Consider the following 18,083-nt stretch of genomic DNA (forward strand, 5'->3'; position numbering starts at 1 on the left):
ATAAAAGCAACTCTAAAAAAAGTTCTGATTTTCCCTCAAATTAAAATGAGAACTCAAAATATCTTACTGGGCTTTTCTTCTTTCAGCTTCTATACTGCTTTGTGAGTTTGGGTGGGGCAGGTGCTGTCAGAAAGAGAGAATGTGGGAAATGACAGGGAAACATTTGGTGGTCCCTGTAAAACCAATATTGCCTTTTATCCAAACTCCACTTGTGTCTTGTATGTATTTGGAAGCCTAGCAACCAAGAGCAAAGAGCGCCATGTGCAACAAGCCTAAAGGGAAAAGAATCAAGGCTAGTGTGGGCACACAGAACTGAACAATACCCAGCCATAGTTCAGCAGAGTTTTACCATTACACTTCTACAGATCTTCACAGCCTTTGGTGGACATTGCTGTATAACTAAATAAGGATTTAATGTAGTCGGTAAGGAAATGGAAGCAAATGATAAGCAAAGAATTTATTTTGTGTTTATTGTCTACAAATCATTAAGCAAATAAGGAACATTCCATGTACTGTAAGTGCCTAAATGTTACACAGAACAAAAACTTTCCCTTTTTTAAATAAAGGACTGCTTTTGTTATTAAAGTGATCATATTTCAGTTAAAATGCATTAAAATCAATATTTAAAGCCAAATACCAAGACATGAAGGTTTAATTGCACATTACAGTCAAATGTGTTTTATTAAATTTAAAACTTACAGGTCGGTTGGGTATTGTAACAAAATTAGTGTTAGGATAGAAAGATTTTAAGTATGATAGGAGATATTCTGCTTGAACCTTCTCCCTATTTAGAAAATACAAGTTCTGAAATTCCATGCGTAAAAGTAGCTGGGGGTTTTGTGGGAAAGATTTGTTCAGAGGTTTGTCACTTCCTCCCTCTCAGGCTGAGAATACATGTCATGCCCAAGGATACCAAATGCTTTCCTGGAGTCCTAGTCCAACATCCAAATCACAATAAGCATTTATCATGGTTTGTAATACATAGTGTGTTCTAACAGAAGGCAGGTTTTACCTTTTAATGATAGGCAGCAATTCCAGACCCTGAAAGGTATAAATTTATTTCCACTGTATATGTTTAAATATGCAGATTTATTAACACGTTGGTATTCATTCTCCCTATTTTGAAAATTGTACTGCACCTCTGAAATACAGAAAAGGAGCAGAGACGAAAAGGCTCTTGGCAAACAAATCAGGAAAAAATCAGAAAAGAAGTCTTCTCTGTTTTTCCTCAGGAAAAAAATAGCAGGAAAGGATAATGGAACATTTTCTTTTCTTGTTTAAGACATTTGCTCCCCCCAAATTATTCTGAATCCTCCATAACTGGAAGAATTTTATGTAAGACAATGTACAGAATCTGACCCTTGCAATTCCTGGTTTTTGCTCCCTTTTCTTACTGTTTTTAATGGGACCAAATGTTTTTTTGACTGCTTGATGCTATGGCAAGCTATAAGAGAAAAATAATTTTCATTCTACTGATCTTGATCGTTTTGTTGTGTTTTTTTTTTGTTTTGTTTTTGCTTGCTCTTAATCTGGCAAAACCAAATCGATTCAAGATCTTGCAGCTCCATTTGCAACATAAAATAAAAAAGCAATTAAAAAGAAATTTCAATTTGTAATTATTGTCTGAATAAACCAAAACTTTTATATGCGGAACATAATAATTTCATGGGAAGCAACAACATTCACAATGCATGTTATGTTCCTAAAGTAAAAAAGTGATTTTCAAACTGAAATGCATCTAGTATCTCTCCCTCCCCCCAATTCTCTAAAAACTTCTTGCTTGCTCAAAAAATGGGGAATAATTGGATTGAAAAATTGGAAAATCCAATTTCCCATGGATTTTTGCGCATAGCTTCATAATTTTCAGACATTTTATATCTCTATAAAACTGTAAATCTAAGCAATGAACACAGATCTAGCTATCATTTTTTCTAGTGTGCATGGAGTTTCTATGCTTTGCACCGTTCTTTATGATCCTGTTATTGTTTTTTCTATCAAATTAGACGTACATAAACTTTTCACACTAAATATACCAAATGTTAAAAACTCACATTTTACACAAATGCTGGTATATACTTCTGTCTTAGCATTTCAGAAAGACTTGACACTGAGCCCTAGCCAAAAGCTAATTATCTTCCCACATTTAGTCTGGTCTATGAATCATTATTTAGTCACAAAACAAGGTTTTTTTGTGTACAGTATCTTCAGACAGTACAGTACTGTATATGAAAGAAACAAAACTGAAAACGTGCTAAAAGACTGGCATGTTTCACTTATCTTTCTACAGTAACATCTAAAAGGAGTGCTTCAGAAACATTACATTTTATCCTTGCTGCAAACAAACCTGTTCTCAAATTTTCCTTTCCCAACTCTGTGCCAACTTGTTAAGTGGTACACTCTTGAATCTGAGGATGGTGCAGCTTTAAGGCAGCAGAACTCAGTTGTTTAAGGAAATTGTAGCACACCTAAGGATCCAAACAAGTGCTCTTTTCTTACATATCACATTTCTTAAGGCTGTCTAAACACTAACAATAACACTTGTTACCAAAGTAAGGCTCTCTCCAGTTAAGAAAACTCAGGTTTTATTATGCAGACAATAAACATGATCATCTTCTTTACCAGTGCCAGACACATTCTATGCTAGTGCCATAATGAGAGCTGCTTATGCTGAAAGCCGCATGCCAGAAAAGGCAATGGCATGCGTTCATGGTGCGTGCGCCACACTGTGCTGCATGCATGAGCCCCACTGTTTTCAATGGGGCTCGAGCATCTGCAGAATTTCCCAATGGCGCTTGAATATAAGTGCACGGCTGTAGGAACACATGCACAGGTGCCTCCAGCACGTGCCCCATTATTTCTCCCTCCATTCGGCCATTGCACATAAGTGAGGGACGCGGTTTCCAAAACTGCAAGAACAGAGGGAGGACTGTATTTTTAAAATATTTTCAAGCCATGGATGCTTGAATTCATGGATTAAAAAATCCATGGATATGGAGGGCTGACTGTACATGTTTTACTTCTAGTTAGCCAAAATCATGGTTAATGATGCCAATATAAATACTCAAAATAAATAAAAAAGAAATATAACCCTTAGCCATTAGATCAAATGAGAGAGCAGGCAGCCTTCTGGGAAAGGAGAGAAAAGGAGATAATCTCATGGTTATCTCTCTTAACAGTTTCAATGAGATTATACTGTGTATGCAGGCTATAGATAGCCCCAATCAATATTTGATCAAAGGGAACGCCAAGACAGCTTCTGAAGGACAAACAAAGAAATATGGACAATAAAAAAAAATGCATAGTACATGGCATGCTTGAAAAAGCCATCCAAAGGAGAAATAAGCAGGAACAGGAATAGAATTAGGTTGCTTTTGTAGTCACTGTTCTATGTGGAACACTACAGTTTATTACAATTCATTCAGCACTTCCATGTGGCTTGTACAGAGGAAAGTGATGGAGGATAAACAGCAGCTGATTTTCCAAGGATCACAAGTGAACTAGTAACAGTTACAGAATAAGAGACATGTCAATATAGAATTCTGTATACAACAAAAATATATACTGTACTAAAAATGTAGCATGTAAAACCAGAAAAAATATTCCATAGCCCATAAATGTGTCAGTCATCTAGAACTCATAAGCATGAAAAGGAGTGCATAGTGCTCTGCATACCTAAGGGTTTTTAGGTTGTGTTTCACATGTGAGCCAAGGAGCATTCTACACACCACAGGGAATCCTTATAGGCACACAGGATACTTCCCCACATAGAAGGAAAACATAAGGGTCCCTTACCTGTAGGGCTTTGGATCACCACACACCTGATCTAGTATTATAAAACCATTACTTATCAGCAGCGATCGGTTCATGCTTCACCATGACTTGTGTGCAAAGTTATATGATTATCCTTTCATTTGTGTAACAGAGCTTTCTTGTCTCCTTTCTACTGCAGCCCCCATATTCTTACATTTTCTAAAGAGAGGCTTGAGGTGGTAAAGATGGAAAGCAGGATAGGGAAGGAGAGCCCTGTGGCGCAAAATGACCTCTTGCTTGCAAAACACAAAGCAATTCTTTTTAAATAATGTTCTAATTTCAGAAGGTATACATAAAAAGAAAGATCAATTTCAGTTCAATTGTAACTTCTGTTCTCCAGATCAGTCCAAATAACTGTATCCACACTCAAATTGATTTTTCCCCTTTGCACATGTAGCAGCCCTTGTATAGCAAATAGAAGTCTGTCCTTTTTGCCCCCAGATTCTTTTGCATCTTCATTGTACTTATGTCTGTCATTTAAGCTGAACAAAGGAATTACTGTTGACATGGGAATCAAAATCATTTTCCAGAAGGACATTTTCCCATCCCAATGAAAAACGTTTCCACGTCTAGATTCTTAACTTTTATTTCCATCCCTTTCCCTCAAGTACCTAAATGGGTCACCCTTGCAATCAATTCTGAGCTGAAGGTTACAAAATGCTACATACTTTCCTCTAAAGACTGTTCTGAATAGTAACTTCACATTGGAGTTAACAGAACATCTGTAAAGTTGGAGGGCAGAGAAAAAAGAAAACGGGAAAGTCAGTTTTGACATTTCTTCATCCAAATGCAATCTCTGGATCCAACCCATACCATACAGACCAAAGGGCTAAGATTCCTTCACCTTGGCTATGAGACTGATCATGACATTTCATCCATCCAGATTATTCCTCCTTACCAGCTTCCTTTGTAATATGGGCAGAAAAAAACAATGTTTTCATGGCACTTTAACAGCAAAACCAAAAGAACAAGCTATATCTCAGAGGACACCTGCTGATCTTCCCTGCAAATCTAAGTTTGCCCCCAGATCTCTACTTGCAAAAGAGTGAGAACTCTTCATTTAATGGAAAGTAAAAATATGCTACAGGTATGACTGTACTCTTTCCATTTTCAGTAAATTAAATCTGTGTTGAAGGCTAAACAATTTTTTCAATTACTTTCTACTTATGCCGTTAGGTTATTATTATGTTTAAGTTTATGCATAACAACTCTTTCTAGGCTTAACAGCAACCATCTGTTTGGCCATTTTCAGCTGTTTCAAAACAACTCCTTAAGCAGAGTGTTCATTTTGACTTAACCTGCCAATAACACCTGTGCATTAAGGATGCATATACCGCACACTCAACATCTCCCTAGAGGAAGAGGCATAATAGTCTTAAGAACCAGAATGATACTTATTTATTTTTTTTACAAGTAGGAAATGTCTCAAGAGCTATCTTAGAAATTATACAAGAGAGCTGATTTAGAAGAAATATCATTCAAGATGCTAGAAAAACAGCTCAGCACTGTAGAAACATTTTTTCAGATACTTTAATAAAGATCATTTACAGACAGAAACTGATGCAGCCACAAGTTCTTCAAGATTGCAACAGAGCTGCTTTTGATCACTTTTGTGACTTTTGCAGAGGGTAGAAAAGTAACCACACCCTCAGCTCTTACAAAAACAACTCCCACTTACTCATGAAATTTTAATCATTATTCAGAAGATATTAAGCTTGTAGTTTTAAGTGCTTATTGGTACATCCAATATTGCAGCTGCAGACTTTTTATAATGCAATAGCATTTTCCCCTTCCTGTCCTTTCCCACTGCACATCTCCCCATATCATCTAGAGCAGGCTTGGAGAAAGGAACTGGTGCCCTCCTCCATTCCATTTGTGGAAACTTTATTACCAATGGAACACTAGTGGGATGTCAACCCATATCATTATCATCATCTTTAAAGGCGTTTCCAGTTAACTGGACACCCTTTCCATCAAAGTCTAATCAAATATTCTTCTAATCCATCAACTATATTAAGCACATCTCACTATATACGTAGTATCAGGTTCTATGGTGTACATCCTGTAACAACTGCACAGTCTAGCTGATCTGTGTTATTTCTTTAGGTACTAGTATAAAAAGGTGTTAGGACAATCTCTCTAGGCAATTTTAAGCACGGGGGGGGGGGGGGCATTGCAAACAATGTTCTAGTTGTGGTATTTCTTATACAGAATACAATGCAAACATGTTTGACTGAAATAAGAAACTGACGGTTGCTACAATCTTGGACTGTTCAAAGCAAAAGGTTACCAGGCTGAGTCTTGTACAGTATAAGTAGCTGGCTATAAAATGTATAAGACTAGGGAATGTACTGTATAATTACCCGGTTACAATTATGCTTAATTTTCAAATAGGATCACTGTTTGAATTGAGGAGTATTTTCCCAAATGCACTTGAAAGAAATTTGTCAAAATAATCCAAACTAAGTGACAAAACCATTAGAAAGAAAGAACCGTTGCATTATATGTATTATATTTAAGGACTTCAGTATATTTATTAGTTCTGCTCTATCTGCTGAACTGATTAATTGAAGTGCTCTGTAAAGGCAAAAGAGTTCAGTATGTTGAACATCTACACAACCTCAATGAAGAAAACGGTTTGAACAATCATTAAAACCCCTTCACCAGCTGCCCTTGTGCATCTCCCATCCTTTTCACAGGAGGTTGTGCTAGAGAGCATCCTGATGTATATTCTCAACATATTCATCTCAAAAAAGCCAAATAAGATCATGCTCTATGCAATGGCTGCTGAAGTAGAAGGCAGCTAGTGCAACTAATCTTTCTCTTCTCCTACCTGAGTTCTCCAATAGAACAGGGGCTGTGCCATATTAGGATGCACTGCAAGGAGCTTATCTCCTGATTCAGATGAGGTTTGTTTTTGTTTTGTTTTTCACCAGCAGAGCTCTCCTGGGAGCAAAGACCTGCTGCTTGAATTTTAGGGGGAGAAACGCTCACAGTCTACATCTCCATATAAAATCATTATTTAGGAGGGACTTTGAACTTGCTACAGATCATTTTGGAAGAGTGTAGAGGAGATGAGGCAGAGGAAAAGGATCAGTTGCACAAGCTGCCTTCCATTCACACAAACAATAGACACAACCTATCCAGTACATTTTTGCCATAGTTTTCTCCTTTTAAAATATGATATGAAGCTTTTGTACCCCTATCACAGTCACGTGGTCTAACACATTCCTATAAATATTTCTCTATAGTACAGTACAAAGGTGAAAAACACCAGGGTTAGTTCTTACGTTTTTTCTGCACTACTGCTTTACTGACGACTGAAGGTACTTGTAACATGTTTCTCACTGGCCTCAACTGCACATAATATGTCTTACTATTGTATTAGTTCAGCGTCATCACACATAAAGTTGTTTCGCAACCCTTCTTCATTTGCTAACCACATATAGGGTTAGTCCTGTGATGAAACAGATGGAGGGCTGCTCTTCTAGACTTGCTCCTAATTTCACTTGCTCCTAATTTTACATCCCAGTCTCTGACATTTTTGTGTCAAGCAGAACAATCTAGAAAGAAATGCTTATGTATAGAGTTGCTCACATGTGGAACTCCACATAATTGTGTGTAATCCCTGCATGCGAGCAATTCTTCACATATGGCAGGGAGACTCCTCTGCAAATATCTGCATTCAACATGTGGACAAAGAGCAGGTTTAGAAGCATGGCATCAGTTCTGCTTCATCATGGGACTACTGAACATACAAGTAACATATAAATAAGGCTAAAGTCTAATTGTATTTCCTACTTCTGTTTACCACACTATAAATATGCATGTGTCTTTCTTTGTCCCCTTCTAGTAATGAAAAGAAATATGATCCTAATTTTCTCACACAAGACATCTTAGTGAACCCTCATAACTTATTCTTAAATCAGTAAGAACGTAAAGCAGGATGCCAAATTAAGCAATTCTTGCAAGACTTGCTTGGAATCGAAAAAGGATTTAAGAACTAAAAACCAACCATACCCACATATCCCTTAGAACAAACCAGCTGTCCCAAAATACCTCTGTAGCTACAGAATTCCCTACTAACACAGGAAGTACTCAAAGAAGCAAGTTGCCAGACATAAATGTGCTATAAGCAATGCGAACCAATGCGCATTGATAGAAGTGAGGTAACCTATAGTGCAGACCTGGCCTCTCTTTTCCTTGTCAATATAATGAATAAAAACTACACAAGGAAACAGTTATCAACCCAACACAATGTAAAACATTGAAATCACTTCCCAACCTGGGAGTAAAAGAGTAAAATTATTCTTGGAAAATAAAGTCTTTAGCAATGGAATACCTTGTTAAAGATAAGCTATTAATACACTGTTTACATAGCTATTTCTAAAAGGCATTCCACTGCTATTTTTAAATGTGTGCAACAGAGTTAAACACTCTCCCCAGAAGTGATTTTGCCTCTGCCCATCTTTATATCCCCTTTAAAATGTTAAACATTCCAATTGATGCCTCAAACTCAGCCATGAGTTATTACAGTCAATTCAATTGGTAGTTCCCAGATCAAAGTCTTCAGCTGGTAACATCAGAAAAGCAGATGCTCGGAGTTATATCAAATCCAAAGTGAAGTTTCGAATGACATCTGGTGCTCCTGTGTCAAAACCACAAATATCTAACATCCCTCTGTCATCTGGATCTGCAATGGTGAAGCCGTTGGATGTCATTCCACAAACTATCAGTTTGGATGGAATACCCATTTTCTAAAATAAAACAAAGGGGAAAAATAGTTTCAGCATATTCTTGCATAATTTATTTATATAATCCAAGTCTTCCTAGCTTTGCTGTGGCAGCTACAGACATTCATCCTAGTTTGGCCTGGCACCTACCTCCACATCTCAGGGAGCATTATTGTGGCTCAGCATCTTTGCCAAGATGACTGACATTTCTGACTAGCAATCTCCTGGTAACCATACCCCCAAATGAAGGCTTTCTTTCTATCACGGCCTCTGTTACAACCGTAGTAGTTTTACTGCTTTTGCTTGAACCTGAGGGAGCTTTCATAGTTTCCAATGACATGCATTATTACATTCATGGATCATTTATACAAACAAAGTATACTTCTGAGTGGCGTGAAGTGTGATGCAAAAAATTGTTAAACAGAATCATTTTAAACAGTGTTACTGTTATCGAGTAATCATTTCTGTAGTCTTTTATGGTACCTCCTTTGCAATATTTAATTTTTTATAAAAAAACACAAAACCCTGGAAACTATGGGTCAAGCAATTTATACAGAAAAAAACCTATGTCATTATACAAAAAAGGATGTACCTCTCTGTACTGCTTCAAGGCTGTGGCAGGGTGAATATCTCCAGCAAAGGTCTCATTATCCGTAAAGACAATAAAGACATCAACAGCTACACCTGCCTTTTGAGCCCACAGCATTGGGAGAGAACAATCAGTGGCACCCATTGGAATCTAGGATGAAGAAGAAATTATGATTAGCAATATAACCAGTCACTCGATGTTCCATAGCTGAAAAAAATCTATTAATATTCCTTTCACCATTCGAAAATGAATGTGGATCTGACACAAGAGACAGCAATGGGAAAGTGAATGGTCTACATACAATAAAACAATCCTTATCACATCACACTGGCCAGAGCCCTGCTCAAGGGTTCTGAATGTGTTGGAGTTACATTGGTGTTACACAGCCAAGCAGTGAATCCCAGCTCGATTCTCCCACCCCACTCAAAATTAATGAAAAAGTTGCAGAATATTTTTTCCTTTTTCATAGCTCATATTTTAAAACTGTTTTTACATTCAAGATTACAGTAAAAACAAAAGTTTTAAATACCTCAGACATTTTCTTTAACACTTGAGATAAAGTCATGTCTTCAGTCACCGGACAAGGGACCATTTCATGGGAAAAGGCAACAATATGTGAATCTTTTTCAGTACGTGCAACAACCTTATGGAAAAAGGCAAATAAAAGAATAAAAACAGACATTCTCTTACTGTATATACATGTTTTCTGGGTTTGTTTTTTTTTTTGGTGGAAGACCAAAGGATATTCTCTGCCTAAGGCATTCAGTAGTCCCCAATGCTATGCAATCTCTTCCTTTCACTCTTCTTCTACTCCACTCCTCTATCCACTCCATCCACAACCCTCCTCTAAACTGTATCACTTTCTTTGGACCTTGTCACTGGCCTCACTTTTGTTGCTGCTGCTGAAATTTTGAGAGGTAGTGCTTTCAAGATAGTTCCTTTGTGTTTTGATTCAGATGGTTCTCAAACTGCATGATTTTGGCCATAGTGTGTGCTCTAGAAAAAGAGGAGTGAGTGAGCTCCAAAAATACTTTGTTCCCAGGTATAACTTGGACAAATGAAAAGGAGCCAGATTTGTGTTAACCTGTGGAAGAGCAACATGACTGGAATTGTAGGCAAGGTGGGAAACAGGAAGAGGACAACAGTCACATCCTCTTGCAAAATATTCCCAAGCTCAAAAACATCTGAGTCTATTTTTTGAAAAATCTTGATAAGGAATGTCATATCCTTGAAAACATGTAGAATTATCTACACACTTTCAGAAAGCTCAGTTTTTTTAAGAAACAAGTGGAAAGTATGTTTGAATATTTATCCTGGAGAACATTTATCTCCTTTAACTTTTTTTTTTTATTTTCCATACCTGTCTTTATCTTTCTTAAAACCATAAGGAATAACTTTTTAGAGTGGTGTGACCTACATAGGTTTGAAGGCAGAGAGCATCTTTTGAGCTGAACGGGCACAAAGTCATTTCTGCATTCAAATTTGGATCAAAAGAATCTGGCAAGCCTGTAACATCTCTTACCATACACATTGCTGCAGCAACTGTGCTAGCATTCAGCACACTACCCAAAACCTTTTGGGACATAGAGGCACTGACATCAACAGCTAGCAAGAAACGCTTCTCAGTTGGCTCTACTGCCTAAGAAGAGAGAGAAAGGTGAAAATGCTGGTACTAATTTTTTGTTAACATTTAATACTTTTCTAACAGCTTGCCCAATCAACACTTGTCTAAACAGAGACTTCAGAAACTGAAGACCTAAGTTGGATATATTTAAGAAAAAAACTTTAAATTTATCAACATAATGTTAAAAACACTGTATACTCCTGCATCTACACATTCACAATAGTTACCTTGAAGGTCTTGTAAAATGACTCATCGAGAGCTTCCAAAATATCCTTGTCAGGTTGCCAATGAAGTTTTCCCCTATAGCCACGTTCTCCTTTATATGTTTCTAGCGCAACCAAGACATGGAATGGATGCACTCGCGCCTAAAAAAGACATGGAATGATTGGTTGTTGAAATTATCGTCTTACCTTGAAATGGACAAACTTACCTGCTTGATTAGGGATAAAGATTGGAAGAAAAGGAAGAAAGGTTGGATACCTTTAATTGAATTTATAACACTTGAAGGCACACTAAGCAATTTTATCTGGTAGTCCAATAATATAAAGGTCAGCCACAGAGAGTGGAGGTAGAATTTAATTCTGTTTCATGACAGAGTATTATTTCTTTGTTGTTAAGAAAACAAGATAGTAAATTTATTTCAACAGGAATGTACACGGCAAATAAATTTTACAATTCAACTATTAAGCATTAATGGGTGTTAGCTTTGTATAAGAAGCTCAGACTATTGAACCTTCTAAGGAGGCTTACATGTGTGTTGTTTTGGTATTGTTTTGTCTTTTTTGTATATCAATGTGTGTATTTGTGGATTTGTTATATGTGGATTTTTAACCAATAAAAATTAATTAAAAATAATAATAAAATAAAAAAGAATATCAAAGTTATATTTACAGAGTTATCTAATAAAACGAAAAGAAACTGAAATAAAAAGATTTTTAAAGAAAAATGCATCTGTCTTTAAACCTGTAATTTTGACTAATCGTGCACAAGACCTATGACTTTTGTAAAAGAAATTTTTCTAGCTCACTAGAGCTATGTTGTATGACGTGCAAAAATAGTAATAGATTGTCAGACTCTCTGCATTTTGCTCTTTGTTCCTAAAAGGCTGACTCCTGAGCTTTTCCTTAATGAAAAAACTTCCTGGTGACATATTGCACAATATTTTGTAGTACAGTGGGCCCTCGGTATTCACTGGAGTTTGGTTCCAATGCTCCCAATGAATATGAAAATCCATGGATGCTCAAGTCCCATCAAATACAATGGCATAGTAAAATGGTGTCCCTTATATAAAATGGTTAAATCAAGGTTTGCTTTTTGGAATGTACATATTTTTAAAAATATTTCAAACTGTGGATGGTTGAGACTATAGACAAACCATAGATAAGGAGAGCCAACTGCACTTTCAATATCATAATTTTTAATAAGAAGGAAACTAGCATAGGACTTATTCTCATTAAATTACAATGTCCTTTAATCCCAAAGATCACAGAGATGGGACTTTAGTATCCATGCTTTTGCATAGCCAACTTAGTTCCCTTTAATCAAGGTTTGTAATACAGAAATGAGATGGAATCCTCTCTCAGTTGTAAATGAATATCATCTTCAGCATTGCTCTTTCTACTAAATCAGTTTTATGAGCTGGTAAACCAAGTGCATCAGGGATACACAAACAGAAACCATTACCTTTTTCAGAAGTTTTTCATTTCTTAATCTTTCACAAACTATTGTAACTTCTGGGCTTCCTGGTTCAAGAACAGAGTTTGCTGTCATCTTTCCCAAATTTCTCAGTGTTGCTGTTAAGGGCATCTCCTGGAGCAATGCTTTCCATACCTTGTATGGAGTGAGATTAAAGAAGCAAGGAAAGAAAAGGAGAAGCTATAGTGTTTAAATATGAAAGTCTATAGTACATAATTAATTCAGAAACAACTATAGCCGAATAATCTTTGCCAAGTTAACTACACATAAAAACGACTTCTAAAGCATTACAGGAAGAGAAGATTTTAACAGCATACACTAAATGAATAAAATAAAGATGGCCCATTGTGATACAAAGTATGAATGCTTGCATACTTACCTCTTTAGATTTCAAATGACTTGTCAGGAGGTGTTCCCTAGCTAAACTAAATTCTTCTATCAAATGAATCACTTCCAATTCATCCTTTGTATGTTTCACCCTCTCCACTGCCTCCAAATACTTCAGCAGTTTTTCAGTTTCAGCAGAAAGCTGGTTGTCTTTATATGCCTCTTGGACTTCCTTCCACCCTTTCATTACATACTTAGTGACTATGGCAAGACCTGTTGAAAGATAAATACATACTTATTGCTGCTCAAGCCTAGGAAATCAGTTTGGTTTTGACACTGCTCACTCTTTCAAGATGAAAAGAAAAACATCAAAACAATTAAAGGTAACCTTTAAAAGTGAACCCACTGGCACAATTTATGTAACAGCAGTATATATATGTAAAGCTTTCAACAGAAGGCATGTTACATCTTTCCAGGGAATTGCCTCATTTTAAGGAAGAAGCTATAAAACCCTCCTAAAGAAATCCTGTCTCAGTCTCTTGTATTGATAGTTTCAAACTTGGCTTTTCTCATCAAAGTAGTGAAGGAAACTACCAATTATTAGCTAAAGGCACTTTTAAATTAAACAGATAATTTAGATCCATTCAATCTAAACTCTGACAAAGGTTTGGAACAGAAACTGCCTTTGTTACATCAGCTGATGATTTATACTTGAGAGACAGGCAAGAGAATATAATATCAATACTTTTCCTGATTCTGTCACTTTCAAAAGCATTTTTCTTGATTATTTGTGTGCTTAGGAGTCAAAGGTAGAATCCTGCAATGATCCTATTTAGATTCTTAAAAATGTCCCAGAAATTGATATAAGTAGATTGTTCTTTCTTTCCAAAGGAATTATTGTGAGCTTCTAACTGTTTCTGCCTTGCCTCCCATACATTTGTATACTGGTGGCTCATCTAGATACTTAAAGAGTTGCATCTTTAGTAAGCTGATAACCTCCCAGCCATGCATGTCTCCTTTCCTTCTGTATCACACATTGCAAAGTCTTCACTGAATCAGTAACAGAATGACCAAGAGTGAAAAATATGTTAAAATGAAGGAGTCACACTTTCGCCTAAATACCTGAATCTGAAAAATGTCTATAGCTTGTGGTTAAACTGTTGCACATATATTTACATGCCAGACTTCCAAAGCTATACAGTGCACCTGCGTCATACATGGACACATAATTCGCAGGTTTCAGCGGGATGGAAGGGGCGGTGCGTCCCATTAAGACTAATGGGATGAGCACCCGCGGCATGCATGTGCCGCCACGCCATGAAAGAGCCCCCTTATTTTCAATGGGGCTTGAGCATACGCGGTTTTTTATTGGGGGGGGGCAGAATGGATCCCCTGCGTAAAAAAAGGGCACACTGTACCTGTTTTCTACAATGTGAGAATGGTACCAGGCAACATTAATTCCCTAGCTTTATCCCACTTAGCTTAGATTTTTTTTAGCTGCAGCTCCAGGAATCCTTCAGCCAGGATACCTAGAGATCCCAACAAATAGCTTTTCCAAGCTCTGCCCTCACTTTCTTCCCTTGCTCTCTCTTGTCTCTCTAACATACATTTATTGTTTACTGCAAGCATCTATTGCTTTATCAAACATTTCTAGCTGTCATTACCTTCACTTGCAGGCTTTAGATGAGACAATCTTAGAAGATCTTTATGGCACCAGCCATTTCTTTTCTTGTATTTTGTCACTGCCAAGGCAATAGCCATGTCATTCTTTTCATTATACCAGTCAGCAACAGCTTTTCTCAGCGCACGACCCCACATGCCACATTTCATGCCTTCCTTCAGATCCTTTTTAAACTGGATGAAAGTGAAGAGATGGGTTGGTATGCGACACACTTCAGGAACAGCTTTATAAGCTGCTTGTTTTGTTTTTGCATCAGAACACTGTGAGCAAATGGCAAGCGCCAGTAAGATAGGCTCCTGTTTCACTGCCCTGCCTTCTTGGCTGAACGTCTTTATTTCCTGTACCACTTCACACCCTTTGCCATCTTCAATAAGTCTCAGCAGAGCCTCAGCATTTTCAATGCCCAGTTTTTGTTCCTTGATGTAGTAAGTACCTCCTTCAGAACCAAAACACAAGAAACGACACAATCGATTCATATCAGTAACCTGCCATACATATCCACCCTCAGAGTTTGGCAGTTGCTTTTCATCACAGGGCTGTGTCTGGCTTACTTCTTCTTCCATTGCTTGTCAATGTCAGAACCGTTCTGGAAAGAAAATGCAGAGAAGAAAACCATTTCAAATATGTTTCTATAGCCAGACATACCTAAAATAACTATTTTGAAAAGTTCACAATTTCATGGCCATGCCATAAATCAGAGATGTTTAGAAGGTATGCAGATGTTAAATTTAAAATTCACAATCTTAACAGCGGCAAACATCAAATTACATGCAATAAAAGGTTCATAATTTGCTCTAACAGGAATGTAGTCCATTCAGTTTCCCACTCTTAAATATTCTGAATAACAAAGCGTCTAAGTCTCTCAAAATAAAAAAGATACTAACACACTTACTAAAACGTTACCAGTGATAATGAAGTCCACATATTAAAGATAAGTATATATCAATACATCATACATTGAGAAAACAGAAATGGATGCAGGAGTAAGTTTGCTACTGTTATTTCGTTTACATCTAATCCTTCCTCCATTTACTCACGAAGGTATACATAATCTTATCCAATTTTATCTGCACAACAGATAAAAAGAGAGAGATTAGACAGAGTCAGAAGATTGTCCAAAACAACTCAGTAAGTGTCATGGTTGAGATCCAGTCCATGTTTAATAATTTCCAATGGACTTAGGTCCACTGGAAGAATTTATGACAATGTCACTGCTGAGTGCTGGAACCTGTGATGCAATAAGGAATGCATCTGAGCATGTGCAAAATATATGATCCTTACCAGTTACACCAGATAGCTACAGCCAATGCATTGTTGGGATTAGGACACAGAAAAGCTGTGCGCAGGTACTCCAAACCCAACCAAGTAGTAAAGGAAACTGAAGACTTTCATCTTCGTTATCCCTCGTTCCACCCCTGGGAAGGTTTCAAGTTTGATACATTGTGGTAAACAGATGCTGAATAAACAATGTGCATAAACCTCAATGTTGGAAGCCAGTGTGGTGTAGTGGTTTGAACTATCCAGCCATACAACTTGAAGGCGCACAACAACAAACTCACCACTGTGCTTGAATTAAAAGCATAACAGGGGATCACATATATTGTTCATCCATTTAATATACACTGTCTCCAGGATTTATTGGGAAATGTGCATAACCCGACAGGATATACATTTTTAGGATAGCATAAACTTTTCCCAGTATTTAATACATGTATTTCGGTTAGATTATCCAAATCAAATCCACATCAAAATCCATCAATTGGGGCCCAAACCTGCCCTCAATGTATATATGGAGTCAACCTATACTCAGGTATATATATTGTAAAACTCAGGCAATGAATATCCATACTGATTGGGCAGGATATACGTTTTTAGAAGCATGTAAACTTTTCCTAGTATTTAATACATGTATTGCAGTCAGATTCTAACTGAAAGAATATAATGTGAGTGAGTATATATATACATATACATATACATATACATATACATATATATAGGAATGCGGTGGCTCATCAGTTAAGACTCTGACGATGGCAAGATCAGCAAGCTGGCAGTTTGAGGCCCAGCCAGGCATTGTGTGACGGAGTGAGCTCCCATCACTAGTCCCAGCTTCTGCCAACCTAGCAGTTCGAAAGCATGTAAAAGTGCAAGTATATAAATAGGTACCACTTTGTTGGGGAGGTAACAGCATTCTGTGCAGCCATGCTGGCCATATATGACCATAATGGAACTGTCTTTGACAACGCTAGGTCCCTCGGCTTAGTAAGAGATGAGCCCTGCCTCCTATGGTCAGACACAACTTGGCAGCCTTGTCAAAGGGGAACACCTTGCCTTTATATCTAGACTTATGGTTAATATGTTCTCTCTAGGAATATCTGGGTCCTCCTCCAGTGCAACTCTATGGTCAACTCTATGGTCAACTTGCACTGAACGAGAGTCCTAGAGAGGACGCTCTGCTAGGCCTTTGCAGCTCCTCCAGCGCAGCTCTATGGTCAGTGTCTGCTGGACGTTGACCATAGAGTTGCGCTGGAGGACCTAGAGATTCCTAGAGAGGCGTCCTCTCAAGTTAAAAACATGGTGCTTTTGTTATTGGCGGCTTTCCCATATTCACGGGGGAATGGCTCCGGAGGAGGCCAGGCCCCATCTCAGCCCTTCGGTGAGGAGCCCTTGGAGGAAGGTGGCGGGGAAAAGGTGGGAACGGAACCGTACCTGAAGAGCAGCTCTCTCAGTCTCTTTCTCTCGATGCAAGGAGAAAGGGGGCTCCTCTTCTCTTTAGGGTTCCTCCCAGCCTGAAGCACCGAGGACCCGGATGCAGAAGGACCCGGATGAGCATCGCGCCTCATCCTCAATCTCCGCCCCACAAACAACCTTAGACTGAAAGCGAGGCTTCGAACTTCAACTCCCAGCATGCCTCGCTTCCGCTCGTCTTCGCAAGGGCTGATGGGAGTTGTAGTTCAGGCGCGTCAAAATGCACTCTCCACCTCCTTTTGTTGTTGTTGTTGTTGTTGTTTAGGCTCAGGCTTTTTTGTTGTCTTTTAGGGTTAGAGGTCTATGAGAATGTATTTATTTGTATTTAGTTATTTAAGGGATTGGTCTTCCGCCTTTCCTGTGTTGAACCCAGTTTATGGCTCAGATACTCTGGCTGCATCCACACTGGAGAAATAACCCGGTTTGGCACCGATTTAACTCTTGGCTCTCTGGTATGGAATTCTGGGAGTTGGAGTTTGTTGTGGGGCCCAGAGAGCAAATCTGGAACAATCTTCCCGAGGAACTCCGCCCTATCACCCCCCTAAAAACATTCAAAAAGAGGCTAAAAACTTTCCACTTCTCTCAAGCCTTCCCCTCTGGAAAATGAAACTAGTCTACTTTGATCCCATCAACTTTCTGCCTCACCATTTTGAACGATTGATTTAGATTTGTATATTGTATTGTGTTATTGGTTTTATCTATTTTATGATGTGTTTGTAACTTTTAAATTGTGTGTACACCGCTTTGCTCTTCTGGAAAAGTGGTATAAAAATAAAATTTATTATTATTATATCATCATTATTATTATTATTATTATTATTATTATTATTATTATTAATGTGGGTCCTTGTTATCTGCTGGGGTTTAGTTCCAGGA

The 18,083-nt window shown here is 37.8% G+C and overlaps 1 protein-coding gene across 1 annotated transcript; it reads right to left on the reverse strand.

The window, feature by feature from the left end:
* Positions 1–1,507: 1,507 nt before the first annotated feature.
* Positions 1,508–17,318, reverse strand: RO60 (Ro60, Y RNA binding protein). The gene is made up of 9 exons (XM_042463513.1): positions 17,169–17,318; positions 14,443–15,045; positions 12,831–13,051; positions 12,440–12,586; positions 10,984–11,121; positions 10,655–10,771; positions 9,662–9,775; positions 9,136–9,282; positions 1,508–8,567 (listed from the first exon to the last, which is right to left on the reverse strand). Exons 2-9 carry the CDS (start codon positions 15,020–15,022, stop codon positions 8,415–8,417), a joined length of 1,617 nt encoding a protein of 538 aa, XP_042319447.1. The 5' UTR covers positions 15,023–15,045; positions 17,169–17,318; the 3' UTR covers positions 1,508–8,414.
* Positions 17,319–18,083: the final 765 nt, after the last annotated feature.

This window comes from Sceloporus undulatus, chromosome 4, assembly GCF_019175285.1.
Source record: "Sceloporus undulatus isolate JIND9_A2432 ecotype Alabama chromosome 4, SceUnd_v1.1, whole genome shotgun sequence".
In the NCBI taxonomy this organism is placed as follows: domain Eukaryota; kingdom Metazoa; phylum Chordata; class Lepidosauria; order Squamata; family Phrynosomatidae; genus Sceloporus; species Sceloporus undulatus.